We start from the raw sequence: 20249 nt of genomic DNA, 5'->3' as shown, positions 1-20249 counted from the left end.
CTCAGTTCGGCAACTTCAACGGACTGTTCGGCAGCCGGATCCGTAGATACCTGCGCATATGTACAGCGCAATCAGTACTTACAAAATACGATCCTCCGTTTGCCGCCTAGGGTGGGCAACCAGAGTCTCAGGGGCTACTATCCATATGGAGTACACCTAACGCGTACCTCATTGCCAAAAATTGTGTATTCTTCACTACATACCTCAAAGCCTCTGAGCAGGCTCGTAAATGCCTCATTCAAACCGCTTGTAGCGGATGAAATCTTCTTAAGCATTGCGCTCATTAATGAGCCGTCCTCCTCCGACAGCGCAGCTCGCTCCAGAAGGCCTGTCAGTATATCCGGCCGGACATTGAACTGTGTTGAACCCTTCTCATTGCCCCCCGTGGGAGCCAAATGCTCCGGGCTCGGGGCGGCTGACGTATTGGCCTCTGGCTTCGGCAGGTCCGGACTCCTCCGTGACGACACCTCGGTGTCGCACGCTTCATTAGGCGGAGAGGTGGGTGGAGTCTCGCTCTCCATCATCTCTGGAGGAAGATCCCCCAAAGACGAGCTCTGTTGAGAAGAGCTGCTAGCCGGACTGCAAAAGACGAATCCTGGTTATGGATCTCGGAGAAACACAATACCTTCGAATTAAAAATTAACTTACAGCTCGGTGGAGGGCTGCCCCGTTGGTGGGCACGACGCGGTGAGGGTGCCCGTCGGGGCAGAGCCCCCTGGTGATACCTTTTTCCCTTGCTTGGGCATCTCCGTCTCCAAGTCTTTGGAGGCGGCCCTCTTCTTCCCGTGCGGGGAGGAGGCTTTGGCCTCCCCTTCCCGACTATCCTCCTTAGGGGAGTGCGCAGCATGTGAAGTTTGGCTTCCCTGTTCTTCCCCTTGTCCTTCCCTGAGGGCATTCTGTTGAGCACCCGGTCAAGCATCTTGGCAATGGTTGGACTAGGCGAGCCTTCAGGAAGTGGCGCCGGACACCTGATTCTCTCCGCCTTGCTGAGCCATTCCTGGCCACGGATGATTTTCAGAATAACAACTATGGCAAATATAAAACATAGTATCCGGTATCAAGGTTACTTACTTGGGTATCTAGGCGATTGCAGCTTAGGCCCGCATCCTCGGTGGTGTCCGGACACTCTACTTGTGGTTCGAAGAATAATTTGCACATCCCTTCGAGCTTCAGACCGAAGAAGTGCTTAACAGTCCGTGGACCCTCTGGATTGAACTTCCACATCCGGAGAGGCCGGCGTTGGCACGGCAACATTCATCGAATTAACATCACTTGAATTATGCTGACAAGATTAATGTCCCTCTTAAAAAGCTCCCGGATGCGATTCTGCAGTACTGGTACATCGCCAGCGGGCCCTCAATTCTGTCCAACGTCGGTCCAAGACGCTAGTTGTGACGGAGGGCCCGAGCGGAACTCGGGGGCAGCTACCCACTTTGTGCCTCTGGGAGCTATGGCATAAAACCACCTCCGCTGCCATACATGGGATACTTCTGGGAAAGAACCCTCTGGCCATGGGGCATCGGCGTTCCTGCTTATTATGGCACCTCCGCACTCCACATGTCGCCCCTCGATCATCTTCGGCTTCACATTAAAGGTCTTGATCCATAAGCCGAAGTGTGGAGTGACGTGGAGAAAGGCCTCACATACAATGATGAATGACGAGATATGGAGGATAGCGTCTCGAGCTAGATCATGACAATCCAACCCGTAATAGAACATGATCCCCCTCACAAAGGGATCGAGGGTGAGGCCCAAGCCGCGGAGGAAGTGAGGAACAAACACGACGCTCTCATTGGGCTCTGGTGTAGGGATGACCTTCCCTGGAGCAGGAAGCCTGTGCTGGATGTCGGCGGTCAGGTATCCGACCTCCCTAAGCCTCGCAATGTCCTCCTCTTGGATCGAGGAGGCCACCCACCGGCCTTGATGGTTGGATCCGGACATATTGGATGATCTGGGGTGTTTGGGCTTAGGTCTCAGGTGTTAGAACTCGAGGTGCGAGAAGGCGCGAGGGAGGTGGAAAAGAGGCATAGGCCTCGACCCCTTTGTAAAGGGGGTGAATATCAAGAGTCCTCAGCATGACTGCTTGAGGCTTATCTAAAAACACACGGAGTTATACCAACGGTCGTCGTGGGGTCACGCACGCCCTTATTGATAAAAGATCCCGTAATAAGAGGAACACGATCTCTGCTTTGGCAGGACGTGCCAGTAAAACTGCCTCGCAACACGAGTCGAGGTGGGGCAAGAAACGCTGGTTCGCGTTGGACCAAGCCACGATGCAAGGGCATGACGTACGAAGATTGCCAGCGGATCAGATTTATGCTATGTTCCCTACAATGGTATGTGAAGATCATCTCGCAGATACGGACACGGTCTAAGTGTTCGATAATTACTTTGGAGTATTCGGAGATGGAATCCGCCTTGCAATGCCGAAGACAAGACTGCGCACCGGACTCATCGTCATTGAAGCTTGGTTCAGGGGCTACTGAGGGAGTCCTGGATTAGGGGGTATCCGGACAGCCGGACTATATACATCGTCCGGACTATTGAAGCGTGAAGATACAAGACTCAAGACTTCGGCCCGTGTCCGGATGGGACTCTCCTTTGCGTGGAAGGCAAGCTTGGTGATCCGGATATTGTGTTTCCTTCCTTATAACCGACTCCATGTAAACCCTAGCCCTCTCCGGTGTCTATATAAACCAGAGAGGTTGGTCCTTAGAAGGCCGATCACAATTACAATCATACCATCATAGGCTAGCCCTTAGGGTTTAGCCTCTACGATCTCGTGGTAGATCTACTCTTGTACTACTCATATCTTCAATATTAATCAAGCAGGAAGTAGGGTTTTACCTCCATCGAGAGGGCCCGAACCTGGGTAAACATTGTGTCCCTTGCTTCCTGTTACCATCAGCCTAAGACGCATAGATCGGGACCCCCTACCCGAGATCCGCCGGTTTTGACACCGACAGCAGGCCCAAGGGTGCTCCTCCTCCATGGAGTCCTCAGACGCCACCCTCTTCCTTTTGGGGAAGGTACTTCTTCCCCTGTGTCCCCTTCTTTCTCCCGTTCCCCCTCGTGGGTGGAGGAGGCGTGGGAGTCTTCGGACCTGGCCTCCTAGTGGTCTTGGATTCGCGGGCCGCCCTTCCCTTTCGGTTGATTATGCTACTTAGCCAAAACCACATATGGTTCCTCAACCAAGAGCGCCTCGAGCTGAGAAGATCTTGCCTCCTCAGTAGCGGTGCCGGGTACAGCATTCACTACGCCTTGGGGATCCATTTCCGAGGAAGAACATATAGACTTAATCATTCTAAGAGAGGATCAACAAAGAAAGGGGAAAATAAAACATGGAACTACAAGGGTGCGGTTACCTCATGGGCGTCATGTTCAGCGTCAAAGTCGTAGTCTCCCCGCCCGGGGGAACTCATTCTTGGATGGCTTGAAGAGCACCTTGCACTTCCCGGCCAAGTCAGTGCGGTAGAAGTGCCGCACTGTCGGCACATCCTCGGGTTTGTAAGCCTACATCGGGCTCGCCCGAAGATGAAGTGAGAGGATGCGGCGATGGAGCATGACATCGACCACGTCCTCCAGCTTGATCTTCTTTTTGTCTGTCATGGACTTGATCCTTTTTTTCCAACTCGGGCACCTCTTCGGGGTTGCCCCAATACAGGTCCTTCCTCTTCCATCAGACGAGCCTCCTCAGAGGAGCTGCCGAGAAGGCTGGGACTTCGGCTTGGCCACCGGCGAGTGGTTCGGTGCTACTTCTTGAGCTTGCGTTGATTTTTCCCTTGAAGAGGAAAGGGTGATGCAGCAAAGTAGAGATAAGTTTTTCCCTCAGTTAAGAACCAAGGTATCAATCCAGTAGGAGGCACAAGCAAGTCTCCAAACTATGCACCTGCACAAACTAACAAACACTTGCACACAACGCGAAAAAGGGGTTGTCAATCCCTTCACGGTCACGAACAAGAGTGAGATCTAATAGAGATAGGTATAAAAGATAAATAAAAGAGCAAACTAAAGTAATATAAATAAATTACATCAAGGTATTTTTGGGTTTTTGGGTTCATAGATCTGAAAATATATGATGGAAAATAGACCGGGGGGCATATGTTTCACTAGAGGCTTCTCTCTTGAAAGAAAACATACAATGGGTAAACAAATTACTGTCGAGCAATTGATAGAAAATCGCATAGTTATGACGATATCTAAGGCAATGATCATGAATATAGGCATCACGTCCGTGACAAGTAGACCGAAACGATTCTTCATCTACTACTATTACTCTACACGTCGACCGCTATCCAACATGCATCTAGAGTATTAAGTTCACAAGAATAGAGTAACGCATTAAATAAGATGACATGGTGTAGAGGGATAAACTCAAGCAATATGATGAAAACCCCATCTTTTTATCCTTGATGGCAACAATACAATACGTGCCTCGCTACCCCTCTATCACTGGGTGAGGACACCACAAGATTGAACCCAAAACTAAGCACCTCTCCCATTGCAAGAAAAACCAATCTAGTTGGCCAAACCAAACCAATAGTTCGAAGAGAAATACCAAGATATCTTAATCATGCATAAAAGAGTTCATAGAAGACTCAAATAATATTCATACATAATCTGATCATAAATCCGCAATTCACCGGATCTCGACAAACACACCGCAAAAGAATATTACATCAGATAGACCTCCAAGAACATCAAGGAGAACATTGTATTGAAGATCATAGAGAGAGAAGAAGCCATCTAGCTACTAGCTATGGATCCGTAGGTCTGTGATAAACTACTCATGCTTCACCCGAAGGGCAACAAGGTTGATGTAGAGGCCCTCCATGATCGAATCCCCCTCCAGCAGGGTGCCCGAAAAGGCCCCAAGATGGGATCCCACGAGAACAGAGGCTTGCGACGGCAGAAAAGTATTTTGGTGGACACTTCTGATGTTGGGGGGATATTTGATAATATATATAGGTGGTTTTAGGGTTAGAGGAGTCCCGAGGGGCCCACAAGCCCTCGGGGCACCCCCCCCCCCCCCCCAGGGCGCGCCCCTGAGGCTTGTGGCCTCCTCAGGGATCTTCTGGCCCTCTCTCCAAATTATGAAGGTGTCTTCTAGTCCAAGAAAAATCATCGTCAATTTTTATTCCGTTTGGACTCCGTTTGATATTCCTTTTTTGTAAAAGCCAAAAACAAGGAAAAACAGGAACTGGCACTGGGCTCTAGGTTAATAGGTTAGTCCCAAAAATAATATAAAATAGCATATTAATGCATATAAAACATCCAAAACAGATAATATAATAGCATGCAACAATAAAGAATTATAGATACGTTGGAGATGTATCATTCGGTGATGTAGATCCATTCTCGTTGCCACTCCTTGATCGTTCTATGAAGGTGCCTTCGAACCAGTCGACCTTCTGGGCCTTGCTGGTCATGGCCCCTCTACACTCTTCCAATTCGGCACCACTGCTTTTAGGCTTGATACCGAACGTCTTCAGCCATAGGCCAAAGTGCAACTTGATGTGGAGGAAGGCCTCGCAGACAGTCATGGACATCGTGAGGTGGAGGATAGAATTTGGGGCTAGATGATGGAAACCTAGCCCATAGTAGAAGAGTACCCCGCGCACGAACGGGTGCAGTGGGAAACCCAGACCTCAGATGAGGTGGGGAAGGAAGATGACCCTCTCCCTGGCTTGGGAGTGGGGATTCGTTGATTGCGCTCCGACGACTGGCAGGTGGCGTCCATCGAGACCAAAGTATAAATTGCAAGATATTACAGATGACAGTACTCAGGGCCACGAAAATAATCAAGGATATATAAGGCTAGGCTCTTTCAGTTAAAGATTCATATGAAGAAAATAATAATGAAGGAGCAACACCGACAATACCGGTATGCCGGAGTATTGTGTGAACAGTGCGATATGAATGCACAAGGAAGTCTTATTTCATATCAAACACCATAAAGATATGCCTAAGAGGTCTACTCCATTGTGGTAAGGACCTCATAGCAAGGCAACTAGCTCAGTCCACAGTGTGCTCAGAACTGTCAGCATTAAATACCCGAGTCTGTCAAATCCGACCCAAGGACGGGTCAACATATTAACCTTCGTAACCGTGCTAACACATCACATGGCCTACTATCCACATGAGAATACCAGCAAAATGAAGAATTAGGGTATTAAATCACAAAGCATGTGCCCTCACATATGGGAATAGATTAAAGAATAGCCTGCCATGAGCGGGATTCATTGCCAAGATCACCACCAGTCAAGTCCGCAAATGTTATCACCTGGAGATGGTGCATTTTTCTATCAGTCACGTCAAGAAACAGTCAAATATTTGGTACAAATTGGATACTTAGGACTGTGAAGCCAGTCAAGATAAGTTAGAAACTCCTGCAAGATGTCAGAATCCATTAGAAAGGCAAGTATGATTCCTATCACTATTTACAACCAAATGTATGCATATATTCAAGCAGTCCAATGCCTGGATTGAAGAGAGTTCTTGTTCCACGGGAAGATGTGTGCCCAACTCCGTGGAATATTCTCGGTGCTTGATATGAGAATAACCTCTCCTGCAAGGATCGATATCGAGAAGGACACGTATGTCAGTAAAGATAATCTTTTGGACCCCCAGCTAAGCTAGCATATATGAAAGAAGATGTGAGCCAATATGAATATGAACATATGAGGTAAGTCATGTCGGAATGTCAGGTACGGTGAAGCAAACCACCCCAGATCAAGGCAATCAATCAGATCCAATCCAGTGGGAACATAATATAAGAGTAAATAAGAGAAACCCGAGTTGGAAACGGTTTCTTCAAGTCAGAATATTTATTTGTTCCCTAAGCAAACAAATCTCGAGGATGAGATTTCTTTAAGGGGGAAAGGTTTGTAACATCCTGGATTTTTGCCCTTTTCTTTTTCTGAGGATTTTCTTGGATTTGTTGATTTGATTTGTTTTTCTGTGGCTATGTGGTTTTGAAACTTGGGAAGAATCATGCCTTTCTAGGTTTTATGGTGGCTTGCCGTCCTCATCATCATCCCAAGATCATGTCATTTTCATCCTAGCCCAAATCCCAATATTCTTTTATTGGGAATATTCTTTTTTCTATTAAAGGAATTACCCTATTTGCCCTAGGTTGTGAAGCAACCCACCTTTCTACCATTCTAAAAATTCCCAAATAATTCTCATAAATTGCTTGGGTCATATATTCCTCAAATATGGCAAAACTTTTCATTGCCATGTTCAAAAATCATCCTCCAATAATTCATTTCCTATTTTGCCCTAGATGGCTCTATGCGAAGCAAGTGATATTTATCTTTGCTTGTTTGACTCCAAGCTTTTTGGACACCTTTTCCTATCCATATCATTGCCCTGTGCCAAATTTCAACTTCATTTGACTAGTGAATCTTCCTCAGTGATTTTTCAAAGTTCCTATCTGAGGGAAGCCTTTGTGAAGGAAGTACTAGCTAGGTTTATCCAAATGAGTTGAAATTTTGCAATATCGTTCATATGATCAAATCATGACTCTCAACCAAATTTGAGCTCACATAACCTTTCCATGTGAGCCTAGCTCCAAATCTTGGTTTCTGGTTAGAATTTCAGTTTGTGAAGCAACTATATTTTATATTGCTTCAATTAATCTGAAAATTTACCAGGACATTCTCCTATCCATATCAACTCTCGCGACCAAGTTTTGGCTCAATTCATTAATCCATTTGCCCTGTGCATTTTTTCCAAGTTTCTGTCGAGAGAGAAGCTATATGAAGCAAGTGCTAGTTTGGTTCATCCAAATGGCATAAAACTTTTTGAGCATCTTCATATCTTCAAATAATTGGGCCATGCCCATTTTCAGCTCATTTCATGCACCCATGTGAGTGCATCATCCAAATCTCTATTCTGGACCAGATCATATAGTTGTTAAGCAACCATGTTAAATCTTGGTCCATTTCCCCTCTAATTTCACAGGATCATAGCCCTTCCTACTCCCAAACATCTTATTTGGCCCTTAGCATCTCCTTGTGGATCACAGTGACTTCATAAAGTTTGCAACCGCAAACTTCAGAGGATCATTACTACCTACCATAGTGCCCCTAATCGCTTAATCACCTCAGTCGTAACCTACCTTGGAGGGACTACACGCCAGACATGGTTGGCCTGGCCAGAACGCACCGCTTGCACCCGTGCACGCGGTGATCACGCTTGCGTCATGCTACTGGAAAGCTCTAGCTTGTTTCGGCCACTGTTCTCGTCCACTCCCTCGTAGTCTCGATGTCCAACCTTGTCCAGGAGCTCTCCCGTGCTCGTCTGCGTCGTCCTATGCCCGGGCCCCCTCCTGGTTCGCCATCAATGCACCGCTCGAGCCGTGCCCGTGACACGTCCGGCTCCTGTCCTCCATTAGAGCTCGGCTTGAGCTTGCCTGTGATGCTCTAGAGTCTTCCCCAAGGCTATATAAGAGTGCCCCGAGGTCCTCCGCTCCTCACTCGCTCCTCCCTCGCTTCATTTACTCACCGGAATCGCCACATCTTGCCGGAGTACGTTGTTCGTCCTCGGCCATCGTCGGAGTTCGAACTACCCCGGCCAAACCGAGCCTCCCCTCGCTGTCCTACCACCTCCACCGCACTCCCCACATCCCCGCGGTTCGCCCCTCCTAGTTGCCCCTAGCCAGAGATGGCCGCATCGCCAGAGACCACCACCGCCCAAGCTCTCTGTAGCCACCCCCGTCGCCGCGCCTCGCCGCCTCTCCACCACTCTTCGGCGCCACCTTTTCCTCTGAATGTGTGCCGTTCTCCGCCCTAAAGCCGCTGGTGCATGCGCCTTGGCTTGAGGTGGACAGAGCAGTCCGCTCCATCATCGGCGCCCGCCCCTGTTCTTCTCTGTTGTTAACCACCACCGCAGCTCTAGGCCTCCCCCGCGCCTCTTCTCTCTTGGAGCAGGTGTGGTGTGGCCCTGCGCACCCGCCATTTTGCTCGACCGGGCCGGAGCTGGCCTGGGTCGGCCGCCCCCTCCCCTGCTTCGCTCCTTTGTCTCCGATCGGGGAGGCAGGAGGAGGAAGAAGATAGCACCCCCACCTGTCAAGTGGACCCCGCCTCTTCCCCTGACCACACATGTCATCCCCTATAGCCTTATCCACTCGGTTAAGTGGAAGCGTATTCCCAGGAATACGTTTCCATTTCCTAAAAGCATATTTCCTCCATCATTTGCATATAATACATTTTCCCTTCAGGAAAGAGAATTTCTCTCTACTGCATCTCAATATACATTTTCTTAGTGCAGGAAACGTATTCTACTGAAGGCGCTTTCAGTTTTTCCTTCCATGGACTTGTTCGTAGTAGTTTTTATTACAGAATAGTCCCTGATCTTCTACACCTCATAACTCCGCTCACTTCTTAGTGCAGGTAACTCCGATCGAGGTGAAATCAACGCTCACTTCTTTGTCTCGTCGAGCTCAATCTTTTGGTCACATTTTCACTAGGTGGTCCCACAGTGACAATGGACATTTCACCCTTGCTTCTAATCAACCCCCTTCGAGAGAGAAGCACATCCGGTGAATCGTTCCGCGAGCTTTCCGTACTTCTTCCCGGAGAATTCTTCACCCCCAGGCAAGCCACAACAGCCACTTGCATGATAGCCATGCAGTAGCCATGGTTTCTACTTGAATATTTAATAAAAGTTTGCATGTTGCCTACCTGCTTGTCTGCTACTACTGTCATTGTTTCGGTTTTACTCATGGATTCGTGTCCACCTTCCTGCTATGTTTCGATTCATCTTGTTACCTTGTACTACTTGCTAGTATCATTTTCACATGTCATGCTTGGTAGTAGTAGAACATGTTGGTAGCAGTGATGTTCTTTCTGGTGCATGCTTATCGTTTGTTATCCAATACCGTTGCTATGCATGTTCCATTGCATCTAGTTGGTAACATGCTTACTTGTTAGTATTCTTGTTATGTTCTTGCATGGTATTTCTTTATGATGCTAGTGGTCACGCTATGCTCATGTGTAGTGTTCTGCTTATGCTCGTCAGTATGCCATGCTCATTTGGTGAAATGCTTCATTGTTTTTATGCTCGGTTATTTATTATCGTTGCACATCCATGCTCATGTTGGTATCATGTTCATGCATTGTTATTGCATCATGTTATTTTATCATGACTCAGCATATTGCATTCAAGTTTAACCGGATAATAATGAACTTGAACAACCGTTGGCTGAGTCATGGTGGCACCAAATCGATCTGACCGGTGCAACCAAATTTTCCTTTTATGGGAAGGCCCTAATGCGGTCTATTGTCATGTCTCTCGTCGGTGCCTCCAAAGAGGGAAAGTTATGGGCACGCGCTACCCTGATCAGGTAGGCGGACATGAACCTTGTGTGCCCGTTGGTCCTTGTTTGGGATCATTTATGTTTGGCCACAACGGTGGCGTTGGATGTCACGAGTTGACATCGGGGCCACCCATGGCTTAGCCCAAAGGGGAGTTGGTCAGAGTAGCTGGGAGAGTGTCATGGCAATGGGTCGGTTCTGTCGGAATGTCGTTGGTCCAATCGAATGGGAGTGCTAGGCCATGGGTTCCGTGGTGTGGGTATAGTGTACTAACCTCTGCAGAGTGTGTGTTTAAATCTATCGATAGCCGTGCCCACGGATATGGGCCCAGTTCATAGTCGGTCACACTATGAGCCAACTATAATAATAACCTTATTAATAATAACCCCGGTTTGATGATGAGAAAGAGGTTGGTTGTGATCGAGAGAGGATCACGGAGGTATTATGGATACCAAAGTTGGTTGATCTTTATGTGATCGTGAGATGATCACGGCGGTATCATGGATACCGATGTTGGTAAGGTGATGCGTGTGTTGTTTACGAGGTAACCCGAACAGAGTAAGTTGGTGCATGATAATGTTAACCTGTTGCATGTAGTATCATCATGTTCATATGCCCATGCTATGCTTGTTCTAGCCATATCATGTTTAGTTGTGCATGCCATGTTGTTCCGTTAGTATCATGCTCATGATTGATCTAACCTACTAATGCCATGCTGTTGTTTGTCTTGACTGCTTTTGGTTATTGTGAGCTTGCAAGTACATTCAATGTACTGACTTGGTGTGTCATGCCACTTTGTAGGGCGTGCCTGGATTGCTGTTTGTTTGGTGTGGTTCCTGTGTTCGCGAGCTAGAATAAATGTTCTAGTCAGAGTCCATCATTGCCGTTCACCGTTCCGCTGCCAGTAGTTGTTTCGCTGCCTCAAGTTGTTATGCTGCTTGCATAGAGCAACTTTGGTGGCATAGCTTCACCGTGCCGATGTTATTCATTATAATATCGAAGACCTTGTATTCATATTCGTGTTGTAATAGAGAGTTGTTTTGTTCTATGCTAAGGAGTGTCGTATTCCAGAAGACTTCACCTTGATCTCTAGGCTGGAATACGGGGTGTTCTGGTTTCTCTGAGCCGGGGTGCCCCAGTGTGCATCCAACTTGCTTGCTCATGAAGACCTAGGGTGATTTGAGGAAGCCCATCATTGGAATATATAAGCCAAGTTCTATAATGAAAAATTCCCACTAGTATATGAAAGTGACAAAATAGGAGACTCTCTATCATTTAGACCATGGTGCTACTTTGAAGCACAAGTGTGGAAAAAGGATAGTAACATTGCCCCTTCTCTCTTTTTCTCCCTTTTTTTTGTTTGGCTTCTTTGGCCTCTTTTTTTTATTTCCTCACATGGGACAATGCTCTAATAATGATGATCATCACACTTCTATTTACTTACTACTCGAAAAATTACAACTCAATGCTTAGAAAAAAATATGACTCTACGTGAATGCCTTCGGCGGTGTACCAGGATGTGCAATGAATCAAGAGCGACATGTACGAAAGAATTATGAAAGGTGGCTTTGCCACAAATACAATGTCAACTACATGATCATGCAAAGCAATATGAAAATGACGAAGCGTGTCATAATAAACGGAACGGTGGAAAGTTGCATGGCAATATATCTCGGAATGGCTATGGAAATGCCATAATAGGTAGGTATGGTGGCTGTTTTCAGGAAGGTATATGGTGGGTGTATGGTACCGATGAAAGTTACGCGGCGCAAGAGAGGCTAGCAATGGTGGAAGGGTGAGAGTGCGTATAATCCATGGACTCAACATTAGTCATAAAGAACTCACATAATTTTTGCAAAAATATATTAGTCATCGAAACCAGGCACTACGCGCATGCTCCTAGGGGAAGGGTTGGTAGGAGTTAACCATCACGCGATCCCAACCTCCACACAATGGATGACTATAAAAAAATAACCCATGCTCCAACTCCGTTACATAAGGGTTCACCATACGTGCATGCTATGGGAATCACAAACCTCAACACAAGTATTTCTCAAATTCACAATTAATCAACTAGCATGACTCTAATATCATCATCTTCATATGTCAAAACAATCATAAGGAATCAAACTTCTCATAGTATTCAATGCACTTTATATGAAAGTTTTTATTATATCCCTCTTGGATGCCTATCATATTAGGACTAAATTTATAACCAAAGAAAATTACCATGCTGTTTAAAGACTCTCAAAATAATATAAGTGAAGCATGAGTTTTCATCACTTTCTATAAAATAAAACCACTGTCATGCTCTAAAAAGATATAAGTGAAGCACTAGAGAAAAATTGCCTAGCTCAAAAGATATAAGTGAAGCACATAGAGTATTCTAATAAATAACGATTCATGCATGTACGTCTCAAAAGGTATGTACAACAAGGATGATTGTGGAAAACTAAAAATCAAAGACTCAAATCATACAAGACACTCCAAGCAAAACACATATCATGTGGTGAATAAAAATATAGCCTCAAGTAAAGTTACAGATAGACGAAGATGAAAGAGGGGATGCCTTCCGGGGCATCCCCAAGCTTAGTCTCTTGGTTGTCCTTGAATATTACCTTGGGGTGCCTTGGGCATCCCCAAGCTTAGGCTCTTGCCACTCCTTATTCCATAGTCCATCAAATCCTTACCCAAATCTTGAAAACTTCACAACACAAAACTCAACAGAAAATCTCATAAGCTTCGTTAGTATAAGAAAATAAATCACCACTTTATGGTACTGTTATGAACTCATTATTTATTTATATTAGTGTAATATATACTGTATTCCAACTTTTCCATGGTTCATACCCCCCCCCCCCCCCCCCCCCCCGAAACTACCCATAGATTCATCAAAATAAGCAAACAACACATAGAAAATAGAATCTGTCAAAAACAGAACAGTCTGTAGCAATCTGTAACTCTCGAATAATTATGTAACTCCAATTTTTTTGAAAAATTAGGACAACCTGGGAAATTTGTGTACCAATCCCTTGCAAAAAGAATCAGATCAATATCACGCTTCTGTGAATTATGAAAATTATTTTCCTAGGTGCAAAAGTTTATGTTTCTCGGCAAGATTAAAACAACTATCACCGTAAGCCATCCCAAAGTCTTACTTGGCACAAACACTAACTAAAACACAAAAACACATCTAACCAGAGGCTAGATGAATTATTTATTCAAAAACAGGAAAGAAAAATATTAGGTTGTCTCCCAACAAGCGCTTTTCTTTAAAGCCTTTTAGCTAGGCAATGAGATTTCAATGATGCTCACATGAAAGACAAGAATTGAAGCGCAAAGAGAGGATCATAAAACACGTGACAAACACATATAAGTCTAACATACTTCCTATGCATAGGCATTTTATAATCAAACAAATTATCAAGGCAAGCAAAAACTAGCATATGCAAGGAAGAAGAATAAAACATAGACAATCTCAACATGAAGAGAGGTAATTTAGTAACATGAAAATTTCTACAACCATATTTTTCTTCTAATAATAATTACATGTAGGATCATAAGAAAATTCAACAATAAAGCTATCACATAACATATTCTCAACACGATCCACATGCATGCGAAGTTGACACTCTTCCATAATAGTGGGATCAACATTAACTAAAGTCATGACCTCTCCAAACCCACTTTTATAAAAAAATCATAAGATCGAACATTCTCCAAATATGTGGGATCTAAAGTTGACACTTTTCCAAACCCACTTTCAATATTATTGCAAATATTATTATCTATCTCATATTCATCATGAGGCTTAAATAAATTTTCAAGATCATAAGAAGAATCATCCCAATCATGATCATTGCAACAAGTAGTGGACATAGCAAAACTAGCATCCCCAAGCTTGGGATTTTGCATATTTTTAGCATAATTTACATTAATATAATTTATAGTAAAATCATTGCAATCATGCTTTTCATCGAAGAAACTATCAAGTGTGGGTGTAATAGCAATAATTTCATGTTTAACATAAGGAACTATAGCAAGTTCATCTCCATAAGCATAGTTAATATTGGCATCATGGCCATCAGAGTGGCAAGCATCATGTTCATCAAGGATATTTCAATCAAATCATCGGAATCATAATTATCTATAGATTCATGCATATCATTATTTTCTTCCAAAGCAACGGTCATTATCTCAATAAACTCTTTAACATAGGCATTATGAGCATAGTTCTCATAGCAATATTTAAGTATGTCAAAAATTTCAGATTTCTAGAGAGTAATCTCATACTTTTCAATCAAAGAAGCAACTTCATAAGCACCCTTAAAAGCAACAAATTCTTCAATTTGTTCGATATCATAATAACTATAAACACCCTTTACATAAGAAGATAAGATTTCATTATCATTAAACTCACGTAAGTAGGGAAGGTGTTTTTAGGGTTCTTAGAGCAACAAGTAAAATCACAAAGTTCACAAAGATTCCAAGCATAATATAGAAAAAAATTATTTGATCCCATAAGAGTCTCCATTTTTCAGACAAACGGTGACGCACAAAATGAGCATGCTCGTCTAAATATTTTTCCCCAACTAAACTAGTTGGGGTTTCAGTATGAGCACATATGGATCAAAGATGATCCAAGTAGAAAACTTTAAGTGGATCCATAACAATAGATGTTTAGCAAGCAAAGATGCAAGCAAATAGAAGGCACATGGAAACACAAGCAAAGATAGCAAACAAGCAAAAAGTCATACGGAAAGAAGGCGAATGAAATGGCAAATCTTTTCAAAAATCGTTTTAGAATTGAGGGAGAGGAAAATGAGAGGCGAATGGCGAATAATGTAATGCAAGATATGAGAGTTTATGATGGGTACTTGGTATGTCTTGACTGACATAGATATCCCCGGCAACGGCGCTAGAAATTCTTCCTACTACTTCTTGAGCTTGTGTTGGTTTTTCCCTTGAAGAGGAAAGGGTGATGCATCAAAGTAGAAATAAGTATTTCCCTCAGTTTGAGAACCAAGGTATCAATCCAGTAGGAGACAATGCACAAATCACCGAATACCTGCACAAACAATCAAACAACTTGCACCCAACGCGATAAAGGGGTTATCAATCCCTTCACAGTTACATGCAAAAGTAAGATCTCATAGAGATAGATAAATGATAAAGTAAATATTTTTGGTATTTTTGGTTTATAGAATAGAAAGTAAAAGATTGAAAAATAGTAGATTGGAAACTAATATGATGGAAAATAGACCTGAGGGCCATAGGTTTCACTAGAGGCTTCACTCAAGATAGCAAATAATACAGTGGGTGAACAAATTACTGCCGAGCAATTGATAGAAAAGTGCAAAGTTATGACGATATCTAAGGAAATGATCATGAATATAGACATCACGTCCGTGCCAAGTAGACCAAAATGATTTTGAATCTACTACTATTACTCCACACATCGACCACTACCCAGCATGCATCTAGAGTATTAATTTAATAAAGAACGGAGTAACGCATTAAGTAAGATGACATGATGTAGAGGAATTAACTCAAGCAATATGATGAAACCCCATCTTTTTATCCTCGATGGCAACATTACAATACATGCCTTGCTGCCCCTACTTTCACTGGGAAAGGGCACCGCAAGATTGAACCCAAAGCTAAGCACTTCTCCCATTGCAAGAAAAACCAATAGTTGGCCAAAACAAACCTATAGTTTGAAGAGAATTACATAGATATCAAATCATGCATATAAGAATTCAGAGAAGATTCAAATAATATTCATAGATAAGCTGATCATAAATCCACAATACATCGGATCTCGACTAACACACCGCAAAAAAGTATTACATCGAATAGATCTCCAAGAACATCGAGGAGAACATGGTATTGAGAATCAAAGAGAGAGAAGAAGCCATCTAGCTACTAGCTATGGACCCGTAGGTCTGTGGTAAACTACTCACGCTTTATCGGAAGGGCAATAGTGTTGATGTAGAAGCCCTCCGTGATCGAATCCCCCTCCGGCAGGGTGCCGGAAAAGGTCCCTTGATGGGATCTCACAAGTACAGAAGGTTGTTGCAGCAGAAAAGTTTTTGTGGATGCCTCTGGTGGTTTCGGGATATATGGGAATATATAGGCAGAAGAATTAGGTCAGGAGGGTCAAGGGGGGCCCACAAGGGTGGGGGCGCGCCCTACCCCCTGGGCGCGCCCTTCGTCCTTGTGGCCGCCTCGTGGCTCCTCCGATTTCATCTCCAAGTCTCCTGGTTGTCTTCCTCAGTTTGGTATTCCTTTTCTGCGAACTCAAAAACAAGGAAAAAACAGGAACTGGCACTGGGCTCTAGGTTAACAGGTTAGTCCCAAAAATAATATAAAACAAGGTTTTAAATCACTTTTTTCACGGTGACGCAGCATGGTCTGAGCTGCAGCTATGTCAGCTATCACGGGAGCTATTTACAATAGTGTTTCATAATAAAAGTGAACATATAACAAAAACTCGAAACCAGGAACAAAAATAGAAAGTCATGGCATTTTAAATGTACTAATACATGCTTATAGAACAACTTTTAGATCTTGAACAAATGAACCAGTTACGATAGCATAAGAACATGTCCAAAAAAATGAAAGGGGCATGCATTATTTATTAATGAACTTAAAATTGTAGTCTATTCCTCTTCAAAGTCGGTCAAGATATCATCATTCAGCTCTGTATGATCACTTGGTAATTCGATGTCCTCATCCGAGGAAGAAGATGATATAACTTCTTCATCATCATCTGGAATGACCTTCCACTTTTTAGCTTGCTTATGCTCAGTAATGGTTTTCCTCTTGTTTGGACCATGTGCAGTTACGTGATGCTCAGGTTCATGATTTATTGCTTCACCTTGTATTGGTTCGTCCCTTGTAATCTCACAAATCCATTCATTATCATTGTTGTCGAGTACATCAACAAATGGTATCACAATGGGGTCTCTGTTTTGGTTCTTTCTCTTCTGCTCCAGTTTAGAGTTGAACTTGACAAAAACTAGATCCCTCATTCTATCATGAAGCAGTCTTGCACGTTTCTTTGAGTGGACCTAAAAGGGATCACATTATTACATTACTAGAAAATTTCTTATTATGGAATAAAAATAGGAATCAGTGAAGAGGTAAGATGAGTACGTGGTCAGTTCTCTTACTTGTTCAAAAGCACTCCAGTTTCTTTCGCAAGCAGAGGAGCTACATGTCAAACTCAAAATCCTTATTGCCAAATTCCTTAGATGTGGTGCACTTGTTCCATGATTTTTTCACCATTTTGCTTCAAATTATAATGCAAAAGGTTGAGGTTAGAACCATGAGAAAAAAAACTATACCAAAGAATTTTAAATAGAGAGATGAGCATGTACCAGGATCAAAGTTCTTGTTTCGCCTCTGTCGAACAGCAATATCCTTCCCAAATGAGCCCTGGTCATCTTGATACAAAGTGAATTCTTCAATAGCCGCATCTTGAATTTCTACCTCTTCAATTATCTTTGTCACACAAGAAATTACACCTTCTCTGAAACTTCTGTCCAATTCAATCTCAACCTTGTTTGTGTAATAACAGTAAGGGTTTAAGAAATAGCCAGCCAAATGTAGTGGTGTTTTCATTTTATGGTCCCATCTTTTGTTGATCTTATCCCAAACAACTTGGAAGCGGCTCTCATCATTGTCAAACCTCACAGAAATTTCTCTCTTTGCATTCATCAAACCACAATATAGGAAACCCATAGATGGTATGTCACTGTCCATTCGCCTTAGAACATTAACCAAGGGATCAAAAAAATTCACAGCATCATCCACTTTCTTCCAAAAACCATCAGAGCACACCACTCTGTTTGCTGTCTGGCCTTTCGCCTTCTTCAAATACCCCATGTCATTGAGCTCATCTGACCGAAACAACCTTTGTAGTTCTTTCTTGCTGTCCAGTAAGCTCTTTAAATTCAGATAAGTTGTTGCAAAGCGAGTAACACCAGACCGAACCAAATCCTCCCAAGAAATCTTATCATCAACTCCAGAAACCTTGTATGAGCATAGAGAAATACGGTCAAAGATCTTGCCTTTGTAATTGTGACTTCAACAGGTGGAAGAAGTCCAATGTCCTCAAGCAAGAGATCAATGCAGTGTGCGGCACAACCAGTCCAAAATATATTGGGCCGCTTTGCCTTGAGTAAACTTGCCGCCGCTTCATTTGCTCTAGCATTATCTGTCACCACTTGAACAATATTCTTCTCACATGCATCCTCTATGCATCTGTCGACAAGATCAAATATATATTTTCCATCTTTCTTTACAGCTGAATAGTCCACGGAATCAAGAAAGCACACCCCGTAAGCACTATGAACGACCAGATTCATTACTCCCCTGCCTTTTCTATCCGTCCATGCATCAGTCATAACAGAACAGCCACTAAGCTTCCATGGTTCCCTATGAGCCTTCAGTTTTTCTAGCACCTTCTTCTTCCTTTTCTTCAAGAAAGGACCACTCATCTCATATGGCGTTGGACCTTTCAAGTCCCTGCCAAAATCCCCAATGGCCTCTAGCATAAGTACAAAACTAGAAAGAGTAACTGCACTGTATGGAAATCCTGCCTCATAGAAGAATTGACAAATATACTCACATGCATGATTCCTCCTCTCTTTTCTTCTCTTGAGTGTCAATGCGGATTGAACTTTTACTTTTGTACCTTTACTAGCTACAACCTCTTCTGGTTTGGATTTGCAGAACTTCTCAATAGGACCGCCAGATCCTTTCGAGCTAGAGGTGTGCCTCACTCTTTTTTGCTTACCCTTGGCCTGATCATCATCACTTGTCTCTTCTCCCTCTGAGTGGCTTAAATTAACCTCTTCCCTTGACTTGTTCAGTTCATTGGCTTTATTTTCCTTTTGCTGATGCATTTTTGTGACAGTATCAAGCATGTGCTTCTTCACATCAGATGGAACATTAGGACATGGAGAAACACTTGTTTTTGGAACATGGCCGAGGTGGTACTTGACACGAGTAATCCCACCCTTGCAAATCTTTGGGCACTAGATGCACTGCAAATAATTCTTCTTATTCGGATCTGGAACTGTACAATGAGAATAAGCTGGGTCTAATCTTTGTGCAGTACTAGATGGTGGTCGTACTGTTTGGGGCGTGCTTGACATACCTACGCAAAATATAAGCCACTAGAAGCATTGAGAATTTGCCAATTTGTGATCACGAATTAACATGGGGTGAGCTACGTACATACTACATAAATAGTATAGTCTAGAGACTAAAGACGCAAGAGAATCAAACGACCAGTTCATCAACATGTATAGAACTAGTACACGCGATTTAATTTCTTGCCTGGTTCGGACATCCTGAGATGTTGTACGAGCAGCCGTAAAGTGGTCGCACGCCGCCGGAGATCCAAGATGCAGCCGGCAGCAAGCAGCCACCAAAAATATTGGACGTCACCCTATTAGGGTTTTCATTTTTTTTTCATGTGATTCAGTATATATAGATGACAATTTTCTGTTTATGATTAAATTTAATAATTGTACAATTTATTTTGGGCTTCCTTTTGGCCGTTTGGCCCACGAATGCTTACTAAGTTATAGCTTCAGCTATAGCTAATAGCGAGCTATTGTAAATAGCGCAACTATTTTCAGCTATAGCGGGCGTAGCTAGGATAGCGGAACAAAGTGCTATAGCTTCGCTTTTAGCCTCCCGAAAAGCTATAGCGCAGCTACAGCGTAGCTATAGTTAGCAATTTAAATCATTGATATAAAATGGCATGTTAATACATATAAAACATCCAAAACAGATAATATAATAGTATGGAACAATAAAAAATTATAGATAAATTAGAGACGTATCATTGTTCTAGGACAAAGAGTTGATAAGAAATTAAATGTTATCCATTATGATAGTAAAACTCTAGATAGT

The 20249-nt window shown here is 43.4% G+C and overlaps 1 protein-coding gene across 1 annotated transcript; it reads right to left on the bottom strand.

The window, feature by feature from the left end:
• Positions 1–16948: 16948 nt before the first annotated feature.
• Positions 16949–19473, bottom strand: LOC123041255 (uncharacterized). Its single transcript, XM_044463906.1, has 3 exons — positions 17702–19473; positions 17495–17613; positions 16949–17392 (listed from the first exon to the last, which is right to left on the bottom strand). The coding sequence occupies exon 1, from the start codon at positions 19250–19252 to the stop codon at positions 18278–18280; it is 975 nt and encodes a 324-aa protein (XP_044319841.1). The 5' UTR covers positions 19253–19473; the 3' UTR covers positions 16949–17392; positions 17495–17613; positions 17702–18277.
• Positions 19474–20249: the final 776 nt, after the last annotated feature.

This window comes from Triticum aestivum, chromosome 2B, assembly GCF_018294505.1.
Source record: "Triticum aestivum cultivar Chinese Spring chromosome 2B, IWGSC CS RefSeq v2.1, whole genome shotgun sequence".
In the NCBI taxonomy this organism is placed as follows: domain Eukaryota; kingdom Viridiplantae; phylum Streptophyta; class Magnoliopsida; order Poales; family Poaceae; genus Triticum; species Triticum aestivum.
This window is presented reverse-complemented; position numbering and strand designations above follow the sequence as displayed.